This window comes from Homarus americanus, unplaced genomic scaffold (genome assembly GCF_018991925.1).
Source record: "Homarus americanus isolate GMGI-L3 unplaced genomic scaffold, GMGI_Hamer_2.0 scaffold22250, whole genome shotgun sequence".
In the NCBI taxonomy this organism is placed as follows: Eukaryota; Metazoa; Arthropoda; class Malacostraca; order Decapoda; family Nephropidae; genus Homarus; species Homarus americanus.
In genome coordinates this window covers 2,617,549-2,641,459 of record NW_024741189.1, presented here as the reverse complement: position 1 = coordinate 2,641,459, position 23,911 = coordinate 2,617,549, and the positions used below count along the sequence as shown (strand labels likewise).

The 23,911-nt window shown below is 38.6% G+C and overlaps 1 protein-coding gene across 1 annotated transcript in view; it reads left to right on the top strand.

Moving 5' to 3' along the window:
• LOC121875636 (histone-lysine N-methyltransferase 2C-like) overlaps nt 1-23,911 on the top strand; it is a gene marked incomplete in the record, with an annotated part of 92,316 nt that overhangs the window by 67,121 nt on the left and 1,284 nt on the right. Inside the window, 1 exon segment of the mRNA XM_042380247.1 lies at nt 812-1,336. Coding sequence (XP_042236181.1) covers nt 812-1,336 — 525 coding nt within the window.

Here is a 23,911-nt window from a genome sequence, read left to right as displayed (position 1 = left end):
TGTGAGGTTTATTTTCTATTTTTTTTTTTTTTTTTTGTTATTAATGTTATGCTTGTTTCCTTGTGCTTGATATTATGCTGTGCTTGTTTCCCTGTACAGTACTTGATATTATGCTGTGCTTGCTTCCCTTCCCTGTACCTGATATACTATAATGCTTCACTCCTCTCGAGAAAGAAAATATATCCTTGTGCTCATTTCTCTAATTAGTTCACATTACATTTTCTTTTTCTTCCCATTATGTTTGTGTTGGTGTAAGACGTTGAGATACGAGAGGACATAACAGTGCATCAGCCACTTAAAGCGAGTGTCCTCAGAAAATGTTATAAACCAAGGACAAGACGACCTAAAATTAGATGTTTGCAAGGAGCATGTTTATAAAGATCCTGCACTGGGTGACTTGCATGACTAAAAATTGAATTATTTTATATTGTGCATGCAATATTAAAAAATTGCATGGTGAAGGTAGACAAAAACATTAAATGCTCTGCAGTATTTGACATTGCAGTATTTTTATTGATTACTAATTCTTATTGTGTATATGATATTAACCTTTGCAAATTATGTGACAAAGCACTAATAACTTTTTAAAGTTAAAATGAAAACATATATTCAGTCAACTAACCATGCTTAATAACTTGCAAATATCTTGGAAGTAGCTCTTACTAACTCTTGTCAGATTCTAACATGACTGTTGATACAAGAATGGAGACACTTTTGATATTAAAAGAAACATTTCATCAAAAATGGCCCCTTTGCATTGAATTTAGATCCATGTAGTGACACACCCGTTTTCTGTCTGTGGTCCCTATAGTTCCGCAGTGGACGAGTCATCATTCCCCAGGGCAGCTGTGCACGAGACCCCCCAGGCTCTACCTCACCGCTCCCTCTCTCTCCCTTGTCTGTGGAGAGCTCTAGCACCCCCCAACCCCCCTTGTCACCCCCTTCTGGTACCCAAGGACAGACCCCACCCTTGGTGTCATCACAAGTACCATCCTGTTCTCTGCGACTGGTGAGCTCAGAGAGTCACGCCTCTAATGCTTCTGATGATTCTCTAGAACCATGCAATATTGTTTCAAGTGCCACCACCATGAAAGTGGCTGGGGTACAGACCTCACCTCCTGGAAGCATCAACCCAGTCAAGCCTTCCCTTTCCCGCTTGCCTAACCCTCCACGGGCCGAGCCCCCACTAGCCACTCCCACTTCCCCCCCGGACCCCGATCAGCATATAAGAGTCCTCACCCCTCTTGAGATCATGCGAACTCTGCCTGTTCTGCACCAGGATGCCTTCCCCAGCCCCACTACCACCTCCGTCACCACTACCACCACTACCACCACGGTTAGTATAGAAATGTAGTGCCCACTAACCACAACCATCACTAATTTCATGGTTAGACTAGAATGGTAGTGCCCTCACGACTGCTCTCACTGCCACGACGGTTAGTATTGAATGGTAGAGCCCTTTACCACCACCACCACCACGGTTAGTATAGTTTGGTCATTTAACTCTCCAGTACTATGCTGTGCTGTACGGTGCTGTACTGTACTGTGCTGTACTGTACTGTACTGTACTGTACTGTGCTGTACTGTACTGTACTGTGCTGTGATGTACTGTGCTGTACTGTACTGTGCTGTAGTGTACTGTGCTGTGCTGTACTGGACTGTACTGTGCTGTTCTGTACTGTACTGTGCTGTACTGTACTGTACTGTACTGTGCTGTACTGTACTGTGCTGTACTGTGCTGTACTTTGCTGTACTGTACTGTGCTGTACTGTGCTGTGCTGTACTGTGCTGTACTGTACTGTACTGTGCTGCGCTGTACTGTGCTGTGCTGTACTGTCCTGTGCTGTACTGAACTGTGCTGTGCTGTGCTGTACTGTGTTGTACTGCACTGTGGTGTACTGTACTCTGCTGTACTGTACTGTGCTGGACTGTGCTGTGCTGTGCTGTACTGTAATGTTCTGTACTATACTATACTCTACTGGACTGTGCTGTACTGTACTGTTCTGTGCTGTACTGTACTGTACTATGCTGTACTGTACTGTGCTATGCTGTACTGTACTATGCTGTACTGTACTATGCTGTACTGTACTGTGCTGTACTGTACTGTGCTGTACTGTACTGTGCTGTACTGTACTGTGCTGTGCTGTACTGTAATGTACTGTACTATACTGTACTGTGCTGTACTGTACTGTACTGTACTGTGCTGTCCTGTTCTGTACTATACTGTACTGTGCTGTTCTGTACTATGCTGTACTGTGCTGTACTGTACTATACTATACTGTACTGTACTATACTATACTGTACTGTACTGTACTGTACTATACTGTACTCTGCTGTACTGTACTGTGCTGTAGTGTGGTGTACTGTGGTGTACGGTACTGTACTATGCTGTACTGTACTGTGTTGTACTGTACTGTTCTGTGCTGTACTGTGATGTACTGTGCTGTACTGTACTGTACTATACTATACTGTACTATGCTGTACTGTACTATACTGTGCTGTACTGTACTGTGCTGTACTGTACTGTACTATGCTGTACTGTACTATGCTGTACTGTACTGTACTGTACTGTACTGTACTTTGCTGTACCATACTATGCTGTACTATACTATACTGTGCTGTACTGTACTGTGCTGTACTGTACTGTACTATGCTGTACTGTACTATGCTGTACTGTACTATGCTGTACTGTGCTGTACTATGCTGTACCATACTATGCTGTACTGTACTATACTGTGCTGTACTGTACTGTGCTGTACTGTACTGTACTGTACTATGCTGTACTGTACTATGCTGTACTGTGCTGTACTGTACTGTACTATGCTGTACCATACTATGCTGTACTGTACTGTGTAATATGAGTACCCTGGCAGATGTTTCCTCTAGGGCGGTAAATATTAACCCACCAAATAGTGATCATTTGTGTACTGTGTTAGGTGTTTGTCAGTGCATGTCCTCATGGTGGTACTGTTCTTTGTCTCTGGATCTGTCTTCAGGTAATTTTTTGTCCTCTCTAATTATATTTGTAATGTATGCACTTGTGATTTGTTTTACATATTAAAGGTCCAACTGCATTGTAGACCTCATATTTTACCCAGATAATTCTTTGTCCTTTTCTTTCATCTGTTTTTATCATGATAACTTGCATCTGCATTCTAGTTTTTCAACGCATTTTACAGGTTAAGATTTAATAGTAAGAGTGAATGACCTTATATGCCCTTTGATAGTAAGATAAAAGTTTGCTTCAGTAGATTTAGTAGTAAGAGTGAATGACCTTGTATGCCCTTTGATAGTAAGGTAAAAGTTTGCTTCAGTAGATTTAGTAGTAAGAGTGAATGACCTTATATGCCCTTTGATAGTAAGGTAAAAGTTTGCTTCAGTATGGTTCTCTTGCATCTAACAGCTCTCTTGTGTCTAAACTAATGCAGATTTATTTTTTCCATTTAATACACAGTGATATCTATAAGAAGCTTCTGGTGCTATCAATGTTTGGGGAAGCTGAGTTACTCTGCCCAGTATTGTATTATTTAACTATAAACTAAGGGTCATAACTAATTTGTATGGTTTTAGGGTACTTAAATATTGTTACTTCATGGATGGTGATTTAAGCTCAGGTTCTTGCACATTGGTGGTGGTTTTTTCACCATATTATCATCCACAAAAAATGTCAACCTGTCCTGCTACTTCTCACCTAATCCTTCTTAACTCATCATCATTATTTATAGCCATTTCTCCACACTTGCGTGGGTTAGACGCAGTTTCCTGGGAGATATACAGTACCTTCCTTGCAATACAGTCGGGTTGGGGTATATGGCGACTTTATATAAAGATTATTTTATATACGTAGCGGCTACCAAGATTATCAACATTTTCCTATACGTATATATATAGCGATAAATTTATTTACAGTAGACTCACAACTTACGTGGGGTTATGTTCCTGGGTCTTCACATAAAGCCAAAAACCATATAAAGACAGAAACACTCTTAAAAATACCCTAAATTGCCCCAAAAATACGAGTTGAGAAGCTGTACACTACAGTACTTAAATGGACTCTAAAAGACAAAAAAATTTATCTCTTGTGCAAAATATATGATGTCCATATTCAAATTATTCACTGTCTTGCAAGGATTCCAGCAATGTTATTTATATTCTGCTAACTTTTGTCTGATATTTTATAAGATCAAAACTTTAAGCCTACAACCACAGTCACCCTTACCACCAGACGTCGGCAAGGAGTTGACGGCCAGACAACGGTTACCTAGTGGTATTTATTGATCTGTAATATAGTGGGAGTTTATGTTTTGATCTTATAAAATGTAAATTAATTGACTTAAGAGAATATTATTAACATTGCTGGAATTCTTGTAAGATGGTGATTAATTTGAGTATGAACATAATGCTATAGTTTGCAATAGACATAAAACTTTAGTAATGATTTAGTACATTTTAGTACAAAGGACTAAAAATTTTAGCTCTTGTGCAAAACATATGATGTCTATATTCAAATTATTTGCTGTCTTACAAGAATTCCAGAAATGTTATTTATATTATGCTTACTTTAGACTGTGCCATTTATGTCAAGTTTAGTCACTATTATTGGCCTCCAGAACCTAACCCTATTTTCCCCATTGATTACATGTAATTACATTTCACGATTTAGTTTATAGCGAACATCGTTGGACCCTATCTGGCGATATATCCTGACCCAACTGTACCCGGTACGGTAGTGTTGTGGACGAAGGCTTAACTACACCTCTATGTCCGGGGACTTTGTTTCTCTTTTGTTATTTTCTAATGCCGTAGCCACTATTACTGCTCTTGAAACTGTCCAGTGTTTCTGCTAGATGGCATTTGGCCTTATGCAAAATTTTACACACACACACACACACACAGCTGGATCTTGCGTGTGTACAGAAGTGTGCTTGCATATGCTCACACAGATCCCTCCCCTGTCTCCTACTCTGCCCTTATACCAGGTCCTCTGTATATGCTTCCCTTTACTGTACAGTACTCCATATGTGCACCAGTAAAACACTCACCCACTAGGGCCATAACACATAAGTACTCCATATGTGCACCAATAAAACACTCGTATAACTGGACTTGGTCTTCTCGCACCAAACTATTCTTTCCTCAGACTTTTCCTTAAACTGTTCAGAAAAGTCAATTAAATGCATTACGTTTTATTTGTTTGTCTGACTGCTGTGTCTCCTTAACAGTGCCGGCTGAAGCACAAAATTTTTTAATAATTGATCAATCAATATCAATTTCCTGTCATCAATTAAGGACACCAGATACAGTACATTGTTTCTATACCCTTGAAACGGTTCTGCCTAATCCATGATACCTGATTTTTCCCTTATATTCTTACCAGTTTTCAAAACCCTACTTCTCCATAACTTATTGCTAGATTACATTAAAATTCATGTGGAATATAGGTAATTTGCTCTTCTTGAAGGTAACATATAGGTATTTCTGATTATCGCTTTAGTTGTTGTTGTGGGAGCATGAATTTTTTTCCTAACGTGCCATTTTTTCCTCCAAATATTTATAAAGATAAATCAGCAAATAATAAACCAAACCAGATATAAAGAAAATCTATATGTTACGCCATGCACAGTACCTATGTTATTCTCCTACTTAGTTTTGGTTCTATTAGAATCGGCCCATAAATGGTCGAGCCTTCGGGATTTGAAGGCTAGAAAAACTCGTTCTAATGTATGGGCCGATGGGGCAACAGACGGCCGAATCTCTCCCTCGCTTCTTTTGTGTGTAACTGCGGCCTCAGACTCTGGTGGTCCTACTACTAGGGAGTTCAGAAACTTGTCAGTTACTGATATTTACCAAGTGATTGTTATTAATTTACACCAAAATATTATTATAAAGACTTTTCTACAGTTTTTGCTACATAAACAAAAGGGCCCTCTAAATAAATGGAGGGGGGGGGGGTAGAACAATCATGCATAGCTACATAAATATTATGAATTACATAATAAAAATGTCAGCATATAGCCATAGGCAACAGCTTTCCTCAGGAATTTTAATGAATATTTTCGTAATTTTCCGATTTTCGTGGTATTTTCAGCCGGACGCTTCCCGTAATGGAAATTTCTGGCGAAGAAGTGAAAATAAAAGTTTACTAATTCCAAAGTATAATCTGGCAACACCTCACAGTCACTTGAGATTTTGGGTGCTGGGAAGTTGGGGAAGAGACCAGCTGCAACACGGGAGTTTGTCCTTTACTGATATCGTCCCGTTATAGAACAATGTCACACTTAGTCTTTTTTTTTTTTTTTCATAGAATCGCTGCACCCCCTCCCCCCTCCCCCCTCCCCACCATTCTTTCAAAAGCTTGTATTTGTTTGTGAATTCTTTGATAAATATTATTTTTATAAATTTTTTCCCCACTCATATCTTGAGTTAATGTTTTCAAGGGGTTATAAAAAGATAAGAATGGAGGGAACTACTGTGGGCCTAAGGTATTGGCCCATACTGGGCAGTCCCATTCACACCCAGCCCCTATCGCTCATATATCCATCCAACCTATGTTTGAAGCTATCCAGCGTATTCGAGTTAATGATGATGTTTGGTAACTTGTTCCACTCATCCACTACTCTATTTCCAAACCAATGTTTACCTATCTCGTGCCTAAATCTAAATTTGTCTAATTTAAAACCATTGTTACGAGTTTGCTCCTGGTTGGATAGTTTGAGTACCTTTGTTATATCACCTTTGCTTAGACCTGACTTCCATTTATACACCTCGATCATGTCGCCCCTCACTCTACGTCTCTCGAGGGGGTGCAGATTAAGATGCTTTAACCTGTCTCTGTACTCAAGGATCCTAATGTCCGGGATTAGTCTTGTCATTCTCCTCAGAATTCTTTCTAGGGATTCTATATCCATTCTGTAATACGGTGACCAGAACTGAACTGCGCAATCCAAGTGAGGTCTCACAAGCGCAAGATATAGTTTTAGGATGACCTCGCTAGTCTTGTAACTAACACTCCTTTGTATGAACCCAAGTACTCTATTTATCTTGTTTCAAGCAAATACACATTGTTGTCTTGGTTTAAGATTCCTTCTTACCATTACCCCTAAATCTTTCTCACAGTTGGATTTCTCTATAACAACATTGTTTGTCTGATATCTGGTTTCTGTATTTACATCTCCTTGACTAAGTACTTTACATTTTTTCTCATTAAATTTCATCTGCCATTTTCAGATCATGCGAAAAATTGGTTTACATCTTCCTATAGTTTTGTGTATTCCTTGTCAGGTTTAATCACCAAATTTAGTTATATTGCTGTCTACGCCTATACAATATGTCATTGATGTATACAGGGTGATTCAGCAAAGAGTACATTAAATTGGAGGATGAAATCCTTGGATAATTCTAAACCACAATGTCTCAATGGTCAAATGTCAGATTCTGCATATGCCCACGTGTTCGTGACAGGTGCGAGCAAATTAAACATAGTCCAGGCCTGCATTGAGGCAAAAGGGGCAACTTTGAACATTTCTTTTAGATTGTAACAAAGAGGGGTCACACTAGAGATCTGTGAATAAATGATTACAAAAGCCTATGGGAGTTTCACTTCACATTCACTCTCATTATTACAACATCTTAAATGTATTGTAACATGGAAACTAGGCAGAATCTGACATTTGACCATAGAGACATTGTGGCTTAGAATTATCCAAGGAGTTCATCCTCCAATTTAATGTATTCTTTGCTGAATCGCCCTGTATATTAAATAATAATGGTCCAAGTACTGAGCCTTAGGGTATTCCACTAGTGACGTTGGCCTAGTCATTTAGTGCCATTAATGCTGACTCTGTTTCATGTCCTGAAACCACACCCTAATCCAATTTAGAATATCTCCTCCAATTCCATGAGCCTCCACTTTACGTAGTAGTCTTTTACGGGGATGTGTTGAAGGCTTTGCTAAAGTCGAGGTATACCACATCATAATCGTGTCCACCATCCACTGATTCAAAAACAGTTGAAAAGAATGTTAATAGATTTGTCAGACTTGAACGCTCACTTGTGAAGCCATGTTGGGAATCATTGGTCAACTTGTGTTTCTTCAGGTGATTCCGAATAGTTTGAAAATATTATTTCCAGCAATTTGCCTACAATTGATGTTAAACTGATTGGACGGTAGTTAGAGGATAGTGATCTATCTCCCTTCTTGAAAATCAGTATTACATTCGCTATCCTCCAGGATTCTGGTACTACACCCGTTTTTTATGACATGTTAAACAACTTTGCTAAGGGCATACTAAGCTCTTCCTTACATTCATTTAATACTCTGGCAAATATCTCATCGGGACCAGGTGACTTATTTGGCTTTAGTTTGTCTATTTGCTTACTAACATCGTTACTAGTCACTACTAACTCGCTTAATCTATTTTCTTCACTATTTCTGTATAAAGTTAACCCTCACTTTACGCGGTCCCACATTCCGCGTTTCCACGTTTACGCGGTGCCCTGCCGGAACCCAGGATGCTCACATTCCGCTGTGCGTGTACCCCTTTACGCGGAGAGCGGCTGGCGAGCCGCGCCATTTTTGGATCCAAATCCTCCCGCCATCCGCCATGTTGTGTAAGCGGCGCGAACATGATGCGCACAAGGTCACCCAGTCATCAAAACATTACCAGTTCTTCACCCGCCACCCACCACAGCCGGCCCAAGTCAGTGATAGTGATAATTATGGTGAGGATATGGACTTATATGGACTTTGGGGAGTTTGACAAAGAGGCCCTGCAAGCCTCTGTGGTGGATAGTGATACAATTGATACAAGTGACACAGGTGAGGGCCAATAATCTGCCCTCTGCCTCGGAACCAACCGCCCATCCCCGTGTGCCCAGCCATTTTTTCTACTAATGTAAGTGTTAAAAAACCTAATATTATTGATATTTCTCTTAATTATTAATTGTGTGTGCATACCATCATAAAGTTAAGATAATATTTTTACTACAACATAGTTGTGTGTCGTCAAAAAGTGGAGTTTGGGGATCGGCCCGGACTCCATTTCAATTAATCCCATATGTTATGTTATTCACTTTACGCGTTTCTCACTTTACGCGGGACCCTCCGGGTTACATTAACCGCGTAAAGTGAGGGTTAACTGTATAGTCGGTGCCTCGGGTATCATGTTTAAATTTTCTGTGGTGAAAACTGTTGAAAAATATCTGTTCAGATTATTGCTCATTTCTCCGTCGTTATCAGTTAGCTCACCGGTATCTGACTGTATTGGTCCAATCTTTTCTCATGTTTTAGTTTGATATATTCGGGAGAACCCCTCAGGGATTGGCTTTGCCATTCTTGCTACTTGTACAGTGGGGTATGCTATAACGAACGTAATTGGTTCCAGAACCTCGTTCGTTATAGCATTCGTTCGTTATAGGATTAATCCGTTCCAGGCCCCCAAATACAACCACTTAACACTGAAAAAATTCTGTGGAAAATGCAAAAAATACGGTACTTTATCTTACCTTAGTGTTATTCAGCATGCAGGTACCCCTAAACACTGGCACATCACTACCCACTTCCACTGGGAGTCTTGGCTTTAAGGTCCTCAAACAATTGTTTAGCCTTCTCACAAATTATAGCTTCACTAATGTTACCACCTGCCATTTCTTCCTCCTTTATCCACACTAAGTAAATTTTCCATCTCTTCAATCACATTACACTTTGCTTTGCTAAGTCTAAAGATTCCCTTAGCCACTTGCACAGTTTTTAACTCCTCTTTATTCTTCAAAATCGTACATATAGTCGATTTAGCCATCCCATATTCATCACTAAGTTTCGCAATGCTTCTTCCATTCTCACGTTTCTTTACAATTTCTTTCTTAGTTTCAAGGGTTATTAGCTTTCTCACTCGCTTTGGACGACTCATTGTTACAATTGTATACTTGTATAACAAAATAGTTATACAAATAACGCGAATTTCCACATCAAAAGACGAAATTTCAACAATAACAGTGGTGCACTGGCTACACAATGAGACAAAGATGGCGCCTGACGCTCTTGTTGTGGGTCGCGGTACAACAATATTCATGCGCCAGGCGAAATAGTCCCGTATTCATCCGCGTTCGTTGTAGGAGTTGCGTTCGTTATAGCATTCTCAATTTTATAGGTAAAACCGTTCGTTATAGGAATATTCGTAGTAGGATCCGTTCGTTATAGCATACCCCACTGTACTTCATTATTTCTCTTTGCTTTTCTTATCTCGGTCTTAACCCTATTGGCCAACACATAAAAATAATCTTGGAGGTAAATGTCACCACGATTGATTCTCCTACCTATAGCCTTCCTTTGTCCAATAATATTCTTTAAATAATTATTCATCCATTTGAGGTCATTGTTACTTGACCTGAGTTTTCTGTATGGTATATTCTGCCTTTGTGCATTAAGTAACTCATTATTTAAATTGTTATGGTACTCATCAATCTCATATATTGGGGTCAGGTCACCTGGTAAAGTAGGGTCACCCTATGTGGGTACATTATTTGAGGTCGCGTTATTTACACCCTCTCGTGAAGTCATGTAGTTCACCCCCAAACGTAACACTCCTTCCCTCGGCTGTCTTTTCAACCCGTCAAAGTTTGTCCCTTGGAAATCTGAAACTTTAATGGAATTTTCCTTGCGATTGACATTAAGTCTTATTTTGAATCTCACTTCTCTGTGATCGCTGTTAGCTATTTCACTCTCTACATTGACATCACTAATGAGGTTTTATCTCTTTAGGAGAACTAAAGCTATTACGGTATATTATTCCCACAGGTTGGTTTGGCTCTACTGGATGTTTATTTAGGAAACAGTCCTGAACTGTTTTGAGGAAATTCTTTGATTCTGAGTTACCCGTAAGGTCGGTCCAATCTATCTGACTAAAGTCGCATACCATTCAGACTTTGCTATGTCTGGATGCCCTATGAATTTCATCCCAAATAAGGAGTCATTTTCAAAGAAAGACAAAAAATCTGTATACAGGTGCTCCTCTACTTAAGAACGTTCAACTAACAAACTTTCAGAGATACAAACATCATCACTGAGGAGGTTACCTGCCATAACAGGTGTTTATTGTGGATGAGACTGGATTATTTTGAAGAAAATTCCAGACAGAACAAACATTACCTAAGAGGAGAAGAGTGAGCCAGGTTTTAAGGCTGTATTAAAGGGTAAAGCTGTACTAAACATCCATAATCTTTTCATTTTTACAATATGTTTGGTATCTACAAGAGTAAAGTTGGACTTACAAACAAGCCTCAGGAACGTAACTCGTTCGTAAGTAGAGGAGCAACTGTATATGGAAGGGCCAATGGTCCAACATATAGAGTACAGTACTACAGTACAGTACAGTAGTCATTTGTAAGTTTAGGTTTTATTATAGTGAGGCAGATGTGATAGAAGGATGAAGTACAATTAATTTGATTAAGAAAACAAAAATCTTAAAATAACAATTGTGTGAGTGAAATGGAGCACCCTTACCTCCAGCCTCTGTGATCACTTGTGGAATGTGACAGTAGTGTAGTGTAGTGTATATAACAATCATTGTCTTACCTGCATTATAATGACCACAATCAACAAGAGGTTTATGGAAGTGAAATACAGATATGGGACCGTGTCTCCATCATCCCGATGGTATCCGAAACGCTCCAAAAACTGTGCCTCTGTTCTGGAATAAATTATTTAAAATGGTTGCCAAGTAATTCCTGGACCGAGTGGGACCTTTCCAACAGTTCCCCACCAATGAGCTAGATGTTATGGTTATTTTTTAACTCATAATTTCAGGTAAATACACGTGATTTTATTAATGTTTTTTATTTAGTTACATACACATGCAATCGCACATACAGAAAGTGCAAAATTAAAGAAATAGTTCTCAGATGTAAAGTACTTTCTCAACTCTTAATTTCAGGTAGATACAATTTTTTATTTTTTTATTTATTGTACTCGTTTACATGCACACAACTCTACGTGTAGAAAGTGCAAAAATAAAGAAAATAAATAATTAGCATAAGGTATAAAGATTTAGGTGGTGAGCATGTGGCAGTCAGAGGAGCTGTAGCGGTGAGGGACACTGCTACTAAGGCGAGCATCAGTGTAGTTTGTACACTGTCTTATACTGTATCAATTTTGTGATTTTTATGCTTTCATTGTTGTTGTTTATATGCTTTTGTTATTGCTGTTTATGTTGAGTTTTAATGATACAGTTAAAGCCACCTTTAGGGGTGATTCTAGTGATGTGAACAACCAGCTTTTTCTTTACTTTAGTACATTTTAGGCTTGGTGCTTCAAATTCTGGAGAAACCCTTATCTGGTAACCCCCAGGTCCCAAGCATGCCGGATAAGTGGTCCCATACCCGTACAGTAAAGCCTCGAATAACGACGGTAATGTGTCCTCCAATATTGTAGTGTAAAGTGAATCTTCGTATCGTGAATCATTAATTACCATTAAAATAAAGCTATAACAATGAGATGCGTTCCCAAGTGTGACCTTTTCATATCTATTGTGTGGCTTTTACCCTCTTTTACCCCAAAAACAATACAATTAATGGAAATTGCAATCTATATACTTTAAATAATGTTTCTGAATGCACCTTATACAATATACTAAATGAATAATAATATGGTCACACAAGCGGAGATGGGACGCCATTGTTTTCGTTAGTGTTTACAGCCGGAAGTCCGGGACTATGGTTCTACACGAGAAAATGAAGAAAATAAGACCCTGGTTGTAGCTGTAGTGAACTTAATGTAAAAAAATAAAAATATAGGTGTTTTAAGTAATGTTATTTAATGTTAATAAATGGAACAATAGAAGTAGCTAACGATAATGGTAAAGAAAAAAGTGAGATGGATTGTGAACGCCAACATATACGTGCGCATTTAAGGAAACGGCGTTATTTATTTTATAAAGAATATGTACAAAAGATTCATAATTGTTTATTACTGAATATGTATTTGATTGAATTTATTTTTATATATGCGAAATGAAACATACAATTCATTAATAATACGTAGAATATTAAAACACAGAAGAGGATAATTGATGCCATTGTTATTATCAGTGTTTACAGCCATAATGTCAGTAATCCACCTGATACTGACGAAAATTAGACCCTGGTTGTTGTTGTAGTAAAATTAATGTACAAAATATGTATGTTTTAATTAATGTACAGTAGAAGTAAACACTGATATTAAAGAAAAGGTGAGACTGATAGTGGAACGCCAATGTATACGTGCGCACTCAAGGAAACACAGTCATTTATCTTATTAAGAATATGTACAAAAGATTCATTATTGTTTATTACTGAATATGTATTTGATTGAATTAATGTTTATGTATGTAAAATGAACAATACATTTCATTAATAATACGTAGAATATTAAAACACACGAGAGGAGACGAGACGGCATTGTTTCGTGAGTGACGATGGTTTTGCATAAGAAAATGAAGAAAATAGACCCTGGTTGTAGTTGTAGTGAACTTAATGTAAAAAAAAATGAATATGTATGTTTTAAGTAATGTTTTTTAATGTTAATAAATGGAACAATAGAGGTAGCTTACAACTAATGGTAAAGAAAAATGAGACTGCTATGCCAACGTATGTAAGTGCGTACATGTGAAAACATATCGTTATTTCTCTACACAAGAATATGAAAGCAACACTTAATTACTGTTCATTTATATTTTAAATAATACTTATGAATGTAAAACAAAAATTCTACTTACCAATGGTGGTAAAGTCTAAAACATAAGGACAGCCAATGATGATGTGTGAGTTTTTACTCAGATGATGACATCATCAGGCTCAACTCTGGCTGAAGCTGTAAGTTGAACTCTGGCTGAAGCTATAGGTTCAACTCTGGCTGAAGCTATAGGTTCAACTCTGGCTGAAGCTGTAAGTTCAACTCTGGCTGAAGCTATAGGTTCAACTCTGGCTGAAGCTATAGGTTCAACTCTGGCTGTAAGTTCAATTCTGGCTGAAGCTGTAGGTTCAACTGTGGCTGAAGCTATAGGTTCAACTCTGGCTGAAGCTGTAGCTTTCCATAAAGCTATTGCTGAAACTGTTACTGAACCTGTAGTTGTTGTTGAAGCTGCTGCTAATGCTGAATTTGATGGTGTAGCTGAAGTTGATGGTTTAGGCCTTTGAATAATAAAACTGTCTAAAGAACCTTGCACAACTGCTTTCTTTTCTCATTATACATCTTTATGTAGAGGTCATTTGCATGTTTCACATCCCTGTTAATTTTAATGCTTCGTTGTGTTAATGGATCCACTTCATAAAATATGTTCATTGCTTGCTCCATATAATATCCCCAGACCTCTCACCTTTTTAACACGTCTAGTTTCTGGGCTAAGCTTATACACTTTCCTTTAGCCTTTGAACCAGCACTACCATCACTTGCTCTCTTCCTCATGTTGAATAGGGAGACAAAAAATGACATAAGAAACCTGAGAATGTTTTTCTCCTTTTCCTGTTCAGATGCGTGAAAACAAAAGGCTGCCAGCTGCGACTGTTTATACTAGTGATGCTGGCGTCACCACTCACAAGCCCGGCAGTCTCCGTGTGCAAGGCTTGGGGGGGGGGGGGAGTTATAATACATATTGAGATTTAGTTATTACAGTATTTGTATGAAAACATATATTTTTTATTTTCGTCCTAAATACGAAGAAAGTAATGGCGTAAATTGACTTGGGTCCTAAATTAACCAGGGTCTTAAATATGAATCGTCGTTGGTAGAACCGTCGTATTCAGAGGCTTTACTGTACATAGAACATATATGTGATACAGTATCAGATGGTTAGGGATAAGGTCATTGTCTGCCTGGGTAAGCAAGTACTAAGTGTTTGTCTTCAATGCAGGAAGTGCTCATCTTGTATGGCTCAGGTAAACCTCGATAAACGATGGGGTTCAGTGTCCCCAGCCGGTCCCCAAACACACATGTATTGCTGACAGAAAGTTCTTACACTTTTAAAATCAATAGAAAACAATTGAACAACACTCATCACATTCTGAAGAATAAGCCTGATCATCATCATCACTTGTCCCCTTCGAGACTAAGGGGACTCATGTAGGTGGAGTGGAGACATCCCACACAGCCTTGGGGAGTCTCATGCTGCTTAACAATGTCAAGCTTCACCTCAGAGACACAGTTGTCTTGGATGCCTTCGCCTTCCCAGACATTTACAAAGTTACACTGCTCACTTAACAGTCACAAAAACAGTGAACGATAATAACATAAAACAGTGATAGCTACCAACACTGCTCACATCATTTTCACAACAACAGAGGTGATGCTCTCTACAGTCACAAAAACACACAAAATATCACTTCACAGTCACCACAACACAGTTCAGTCTAAATGTTAGTGCTGTCCTCTCACTATATAAGAAAAAAGATGATAACTACGATGCTGACCAGTAACGGTGGAGCCACGCGATGGTGGGTTTACGATCGACCAGACCCAGGGCCATAGTGCGTGGCTTGGCCGTGTGGTGATGCTCGGGTAGGGCTGGCAAGTGAAGGGAAGAGATGCGCTTAAATGTTGTTCCATTATAAAATATGACTGACTTGATGTAGAAAAATATAACTTGCATTGCTGGAATCCTTTCAAGACGGTGATTTATTTGAGTATAAACAACCCATAGTTTATACTCGAAATAAAACATTTTTTTTAACCAATGGATATTGTTAAAGCAAATTTTTTTGATCACATATAGCGAGATGGTGTTAATTCATGACCATCATTAACACGGAACATCAGCGAACGAGACATCATCTACTGACGTTTACCTGTATATATATGCAAAACTTTATTAAAGGCCTTCAAGAATTTGTGTTGGGAAGCAAGCAAGGCATGTGTGAGAATTATGTTGTTGTGGGTGAGGGGTTTGTAATAAAACTAAGTGGAGTGTGACTACAGTATTATCTCCATGGGTGGATCAGTACTTGGAGCGTGACTTTTGCTTCAGTTATGTTTTACTGTTGCTGTGTCTTGAAGAGAAAGATGCCAGTGAGTGTCAAGTTACTATGAACTGAGTGTTGCAGATAAATTCAGTGACTGTATTTGGGAGTAGAGTACAGTAATGCTCAACAAGGGGGAAATGAATGGACTATATAGGTGAATTATAGAGGTGTCGGGGTGTGTATGGCCGGATGAATAGAATTAATGTAGTAAGAGTCTAGAGGTGTGGTGTTGGTAGAAGCATGAAACACCCGGGTTATATTGCTCCCTTTAATTAATGTGAAGTGTTGTGAGAGTATACAGTAAATCCATTTTGTTGTCTTTGCCTTTTCTGGTATCTTTCCACACCTCTCTTACACCTCCTATCTCACCATTGAGGTTCCTGTACCCCCATTGTAGACCCCATAAAAAGTGGGTTAAGGTATACATAAGTTTTGTAAAGTGTCACCAAATGTAGTACAGAACATGTACAGTATATCTTTTAAAGTCAGGGTAAAGTCTCTTGATTTGGGTCCTGTGTGGTTTTTTTCTGCTTCTTGACATGCCTTCAACTGTCTAAAGTTCTTCCGGTGAATATCTCTGAAACCTGATGATGCAAGTCAGTAATGGTGTTTGTAATTTAGTAAGGTGACTCATCTGTTTGTAAACTAAAATAACCTAGCTTTAAGAATTTATGTACAGTTAAGTCTGGATTTACACGGTTTTTGTTTACGAGTTTGGTCATTTACGCGGTGCCTTGCCAGAATGAAATGCTTTAATTACGCGGTAAATTTGGTAATTTACGCGGGTGAAGTATAATTTGTTTATTAATTGAAGATATTTGTTTTAGCTCATAAAATTCATACAAATTACGAGTTTGGTCATTTACGCGGTGCCTTGCCAGAATGAAATGCTTTAATTACGCGGTAAATTTGGTAATTTACGCGGGTGAAGTATAATTTGTTTATTAATTGAAGATATTTGTTTTAGCTCATAAAATTCATACAAATTACCTGGCCAGAATATAATTTTCATTGCTGGAATTCTTATGAGATTGTGATTATTTTAAATATAAACATCATGGAATTTGCATTAGACATACAAATTTTAGATCTAATGTAAGAATTTTGATTAGAAAGAGCAAAAATTTTATCTTTTGTGCAAAATATATGACGTTTATACTCAAAATATTCCTGGTCTTGCAAGGAATCCAGCAATGTCAATTATATTATCCTAACTTTAGTCTGAGGTATTATTTATTACTAAAAATGTAAGCCTTCTGTTTTCACCCAAACATTTCTCAGAGAGGGAGGAGCCAGCGAGCGTGGGAAGGGGGGGGGGGAGAGTTGAGTCCATTATTTGAATGGACATTAACCAGCAACTGTATTTTTCTGAAATATTAATTGTGTGTGCATACCATCATAAAATTAAAATATTATTTTTACTACAACGTAGGTATTGTGTCGGTATTGTGTCAGAAAAAGTGGAGTTTGGGGGTCCAGTCTCTATTTCAATTCATCCCTTATGTTCTGTTATTTCATTTACGCGTTTCTCGTTTTACGCATTACTCCGCGGGTTCAATTGACCGCGTAAATGAAGACCCAACTGTACTTCAGATGATGCGCTTATTGTCATCTTCGCTCAACACCAGACCAGTCTAAACTTAAGTCTTTTTTTTTTCCATCTAGCTGTTGAGCAATTCAAAGGGCCAGTTCAGTGACCATTCATAATCACTTTTCATCATCTCTAGTTTGTTAATGGTCACAATACTGTGGGGATATGGCCAATCCATGTGGCAGCCTACACTCAGACAAACAGTATGGGGTCTGTTCTCAAGAAGGAGATGGTCGGTAACAAAGAATTGGGTGGAGATTAGGTTTGACGGGGGCAACAAACACAGGACCATCCTTTTGGGGGAATATAGCACAGATGAACCAAGCGTAAACGAGTATCAGAGTTTTACAACTACCGTACACTAAAGATCTCTTCACACCTCGTGGAACATACAGTAGGGTCGGGATATATCGCGACTTTATATGACGATTTTTGTATGTCGCTGCTACCAAAATTATCGACATTTTCCTATATACGTATAGCAATAATTTTTTTATTTCGCAAGGTAAATCGGGCAGGAAATATTTCAAATGTACCGCCATGGCAAACAAATGCGTTATTTGCTTACCAGAGGCGCCAACATGGCTGCTCACTCAAGCATTCACGCTCGCCCGCTCAGTCTTTCTGAGTGAGTGACGAGAAAGCAGCCGACTCTGCTGCAGATTACAACTTCTAAGGTGAGTGTAAATGGGTTGCTAGTGACATGAAAAGTGAAGTGAGGATAATGGAAAGCTTTAATGGAAAAGATTTAATACTGTAACTTATAATTTTGGTGTTCGTGTATGTAGGTGTGGGATTGTCAAGTGAGGGTGACAGTGTAGCGTCTGCTGCCAAGTCTGGTGTTCCTTAGTCTGGTGTTCCTTAGTCTGTTGTTGCTTTGTCTGGTGTTCCTTAGTCTGGTGTTCCTTAGTATGGTGTTCCTTGATATTGATATTGAAACAGTCTGTTGTTCCCGAGTCTAGTGTTCATTGGTGCTTTAGTTAGTAAGAAAATTAACTCGTTAAGTCAAGTTTAGTCACTATTATTGGCCTCCAGAACCTAACCCTATTTTCCCCATTGATTACATGTACAGTAATTACATATCGCGATTTAGTATACAGTGATCCCTCGGTTAACGAGATTTCGGTTAACGAATTACCTTCCATGAGATTCTTAACTTTGGTTAACGAGCAATCCCTCGATTAACAAGTTTATAACGAGCGCCCCTCCACATGTTTTCGCTTGCATGTGGCGGTCCACCAGCTGTAGTATTAGTCCGCCAATACAGTAATCGGTTCTAGGGCTTAAATTCCTTACTATTTTAGTAAATATCAAGAAGTTTGTACTATTCAATAATTTTAAAATTTTTATATTAATTTTTTTAAGTCATTTTAACAATTAATTATTGAACATAATTGAAGTATAGGAAACTAGTTTTTTGCGCGCCATCCAGCCTCTCAACACACCATACAGGCGTCAGTCTCTGTGTCTTTTCGGTGGAGGTAACATCTTGCTTGAGACACTTTTCAACTAAATGCCTTTTTTCTGTGTTTCCAAGCAAATTATTGGTCATTTTGAAATTTATTTTGCATATTGACAATATATAATGCAGTGCAATGTTGATTTAAAGAAAATAATCTTGAATTACACCAAGAGAACTAAAATTTTATGGGTGAAATGGCGCCATGGGGTGACTTCTCTTCCACCCCAATGCCTTCTCTTCTCCCTTCTCCACCCCGATTCTAATTCCCATCATCATCATCATCATCCAGGAGCCTTCTACATACACACCTCAAAGTAAGTGTACAGTTAACCCTCACTTTACGCGGTTAATGTAACCCGGAGGGTACCGCGGAAAGCGAGAAACGCCAGAAAGTGAATAACATAACATATGGGATTAATTGAAATGGAGTCCAGGCCAATCCCCAAACTCCACTTTTTGACGACACATAACTATGTTGTAGTAAAAATAACATCTTAATTTTATGATGGTACATGCACACAATTAATACTTAAGAGAAATAGAGAAATACAGTCGCCAGTTAATGTCCATTCAAATAATGGACACGACTCCCTCCCTCTCACACTACACTGCCGCTCTTCTCCTCTCTGAGAAATTTTGGGGAAACCCAGGTATAGTAATAAATAATACCTCAAACTAAAGTTAGATAATATAATTGACATTGCTGGATTCCTTGTAAGACCAGGAATATTTTGAATATAAATGTCATATATTTTTCACAAAAGATAACATACTTACTCAGATTAAACATTTTATCTAAAAATTTTATGTCTAATGCAAAATATATGATGTTTATATTCAAAATGATCACCAAATTGTAAGAATTCCAGCAATGTAAATTATATTCTGGCCGGGTAATTTGTATGAATTTTATGAGCTAAAACAAATATCTTCAGTTAATAAAAAAAATATTCTTCACACGGTAACAGATGGTCGGGTCGTCGGTCCTCCCTCCCTCCTCCCCCCACCCCCACCAACGTCCCTACTAGATAAATGTGTGGGAATACCAGACTGTTTACCTTTTTAGTAATAAATAATAAATCAGACTAAAGTTAGGATAATATAATTGACATTGCTGGATTCCTTGTAAGACTAGGAATATTTTTAATATAAATATCATATATTTTGCACAAAAGATAACATATTTACTCAAGAGTAAACATTATATCTAAAATTTGTATGTCTAATGCAAAATCTATGATGTTTATATTCAAAATGATCATCAAATTGTAAGAATTCCAGCAATGTAAATTATATTCTGGTCGGATAATTTGTATGAATTTTATGAGCTAAATTAAAAAATTATACTTCACCGGTAAAGGGTACATCCACCGCGAATGTGAGCATCCTGGGTTCTGGCAGGGCAATCGCAGCGAAACGTGGAAACGCTGAATGTGGACCGCCAGAAAGTGAGGGTTGACTGATTACTACCTTTTTGTTGATTTTAGGCAATTTTCGTGAGCTGGAACCACTACTCAAAACCCATTGAAACAATGGTTTCGTTTACGAAGTTTTCGGTTAATGAGCAACCTGCTGGAATGAATTGTGCTCGTTAACCGAGGGACACTGTACAGCTTAACATCGTTGGACCCTATCTCGCGATATATCCCACCCTACTGTGTGTGTGTGTGTGTGTGTGTGTGTGTGTGTGTGTGTGTGTGCTATCGCAAGGCATGTGTTTTTCTTTTTAATAATAAACGGTTTATTGCAAAAGTTCTGCAGCCCGAAGGCTGAAAATATACATTGGACATAAATGACTTATTACATACATTGTTTAACAAAAGACTTCATTAGAGAAAGGTAAAGGAACAGATTAATGTTTACACACGTAGATCATGTGAGCTGCGGTGTTGAACAGCAGACACGTAGTGTAGTAACTCCCTCACAGATTGCGTTATGAGATGTGTGTGTGTGTGCCTGCCTGCCTGCCTGCCTGCCTGCCTGCCTGCCTGCCTGCCTGCCTGCCTGCCTGCCTGCCTGCCTGCGTGCGTCTTGTGTTTGAACAGGAAAAGGCTTTAAAGAGTTCAGAAACCCTAATACAGTAAATATTCTTTAAACTGGAATATATTTTTAAATCATGTTTACTTTAGTAGCTAGAATGAAAGTTTATAATTTCAAAAATTTCTTATTGTAGTGGAATAACCCTAATTGACGCCTGGACATTTGTGCACAAAAAGAATTTGAAAGGGCGAGAGAATAGGGTAGGTGGAGACTTGTCACAAAATCTGCTATTTTCTTTTCATACCACCAATTAATTTTTTTTTATTTAATTATGAAACAGTTCCAGCTTACACTATTAATGTGCTAAATAACTTAATACACCAAAACAACTTAAAAAGTTTATTATCCGAGGAGACTTTTCACCGCCACCCCGAAACGCTGCCAAGTCTCCACCTACATCCCTGCCTTCCCATACACCACCTCTGCTGAATACTTTTTTCCACAACTCTACTCTTTTAATCTGGACTTATTGGGGGGAAATCCAGTCCATATCAAGTGTATTCGATAAAAACGATTTCCAGAGGGGGTTTATTTAATCCGGTAAAAGTCTGGATTAACCTAGAAAAATCCAGATAGCAATCCGGATTCCCATCTGGCGCACACGAAGGCCAGCCCCAGCCACTTTATTTACAAACCGGTCGCACTGCTACAGCCTTCATGTGTGCATCTCTTAACTCCTGTGGACTATTTGTGACTGTGGAATAATTACCACGGCGTCCTAATGTGAGATAAGTTTAAAAGGAAGTCGGTAGAAGACCAGACGGGAGTCTAGCGTGAAGGACAAGCTAGCAGTCCAGGAGAAAGGTGTGTCTGTAAAAGTCTTGATGGAGAAAAGTGACTTGAAAAAATCAACCAGTGGTGTACAGTGATTAATATAAAGTTAGTGATTCAAAGGTGCATATTTATTTTTGTCATCACATCGGTAGATCTGGTCTCTCTGAAATGAGGGAGGGAAAGTGAGTGTACGTTCATTTTCTCATCCACAAAAGAGAGACATGCAGTATTCACATGAAGGTCTTGTTTTGAGACAATTTGGGCTGGAGCTTATGCATTGAACCTCTACTGTAACTGAAATTTCCACCATAAATGATCTTGTTTGTATTTTACTGGTTTTTTTTTATCTATTTATTTTATTTTTTATTTTTACTCTTGCAAATTATGTTATGGCGACCTTTGTTTTCCCAAGTTTTCCATTAGCCTGATTATTTGTGATCTGGATTTTCCTATGAACACAAGAGGGGGGGAGTTACTGTAAGTGTGTTTCAGCTATTGAACCTTGGAGGGGGGAGGGCTTTTTTAGTCAGCAGTTACACTTAGGGGGAGAAATAAGCCAGGGTGGTGTGGGTGAGATATAAGCCAGGGTGGTGTGGGTGAGATATAAGCCGTGGTGGTGTAAGTGATATCTCCGTTATCTGGAACAATTGGTGCAGAACACTTCGGCAACGAGACGACACTCAAAGCCGGGAAAAATCCCTCATCCCCGGATTTTCCATTTTACTGTACTATACTACACTGTACTGTACTGCACTGCACTGCACTGTACTATACTGTACCTTACTATACTGTACCTTACTATACTGTACTGTAATGTACTGTACTGTACCGTACCATACCGTACTATGCTGTACCTTACTATACTGGACTGTACTGTACTGTACTGTACTGTACTGTACTATACTATACTGTACTACCAGATATTGTACTGTACTCTACTCTACTGTCCTGTACTATACTGTACGGTACTCTACTGTACTGTGCTGTACTGTACTATACTGTACTGTACTGTACCAGATATACTGTAATCGCATTATACTGTACTGTACTCTATTGTACTCTACTGTACTGTATTATACTGTACCGTACTATACTGTACTGTACTCTATTGTACTCTACTGTACGTTGTACTGTACTGTACTGTACTATGCCAAATCGCATCAGTACCTTTATACTAATGACTGTAATCGCACTGTACTGTGCTGTACCGTCAAGTACTGTACTGTATTGTAATACTGTACTGTACCATACTATACTGTACTGTACTGTACTGTACTGTACTGTACTGTACTGTACTGTACTGTACTGTACCATACCATACCATACTGTACTGTACCATACTATACTGTACTGTAATTGTACCGTGACTTATACTGTACTGTACTGTACCGTACTATACTAAACTGTACTGTACTATACTGTACTGTACCATACTATACTGTGCTGTGCTGTGCTGTACTGTACTGTGCTGTGCTGTGCTGTACTGTACTGTACTGTACTGTACTGTACTGTATTGTACCATAGTATACTGTACTGTACCATACTATACTGTACTGTACCGTACTATACTATACTATACAGTACAGTGAACCCTCACTTTAAGCGGTCAATTGAACCCACGGGCCCGCCAGAAAGTGAGAAACGCGTAAAGTGAACAACATAACATATGGGATTAATTGAAATAGAGACCGGCCGACCCCAAACTCCACTTTTTCAGACACATACCTACATTGTAGTAAAAATAACTTCTTAATTTTATGATGGTATGCACACACAATTAATAATTAAGAGAAATATCAATAATATTAGGGTTTTTTAACACTTACGTCAGAGAAAAGATGGCTGGGCACACGGGATGGGGGTTGGTTCCGAGGCAGAGGGCAGATTATTGGCCCTCACCTGTGTCACTTGTATCATTGTACCACTATCCACCACAGAGGCTTGCAGGCCTCTTTGTCAAACCCTTCAAATTCCATATAAGTCCATATCCTCACTATCATTATCACTATCACTGACTTGGGCTGGCTGTGGTGGGTGGCGGGTGAAGAACTCGGCAA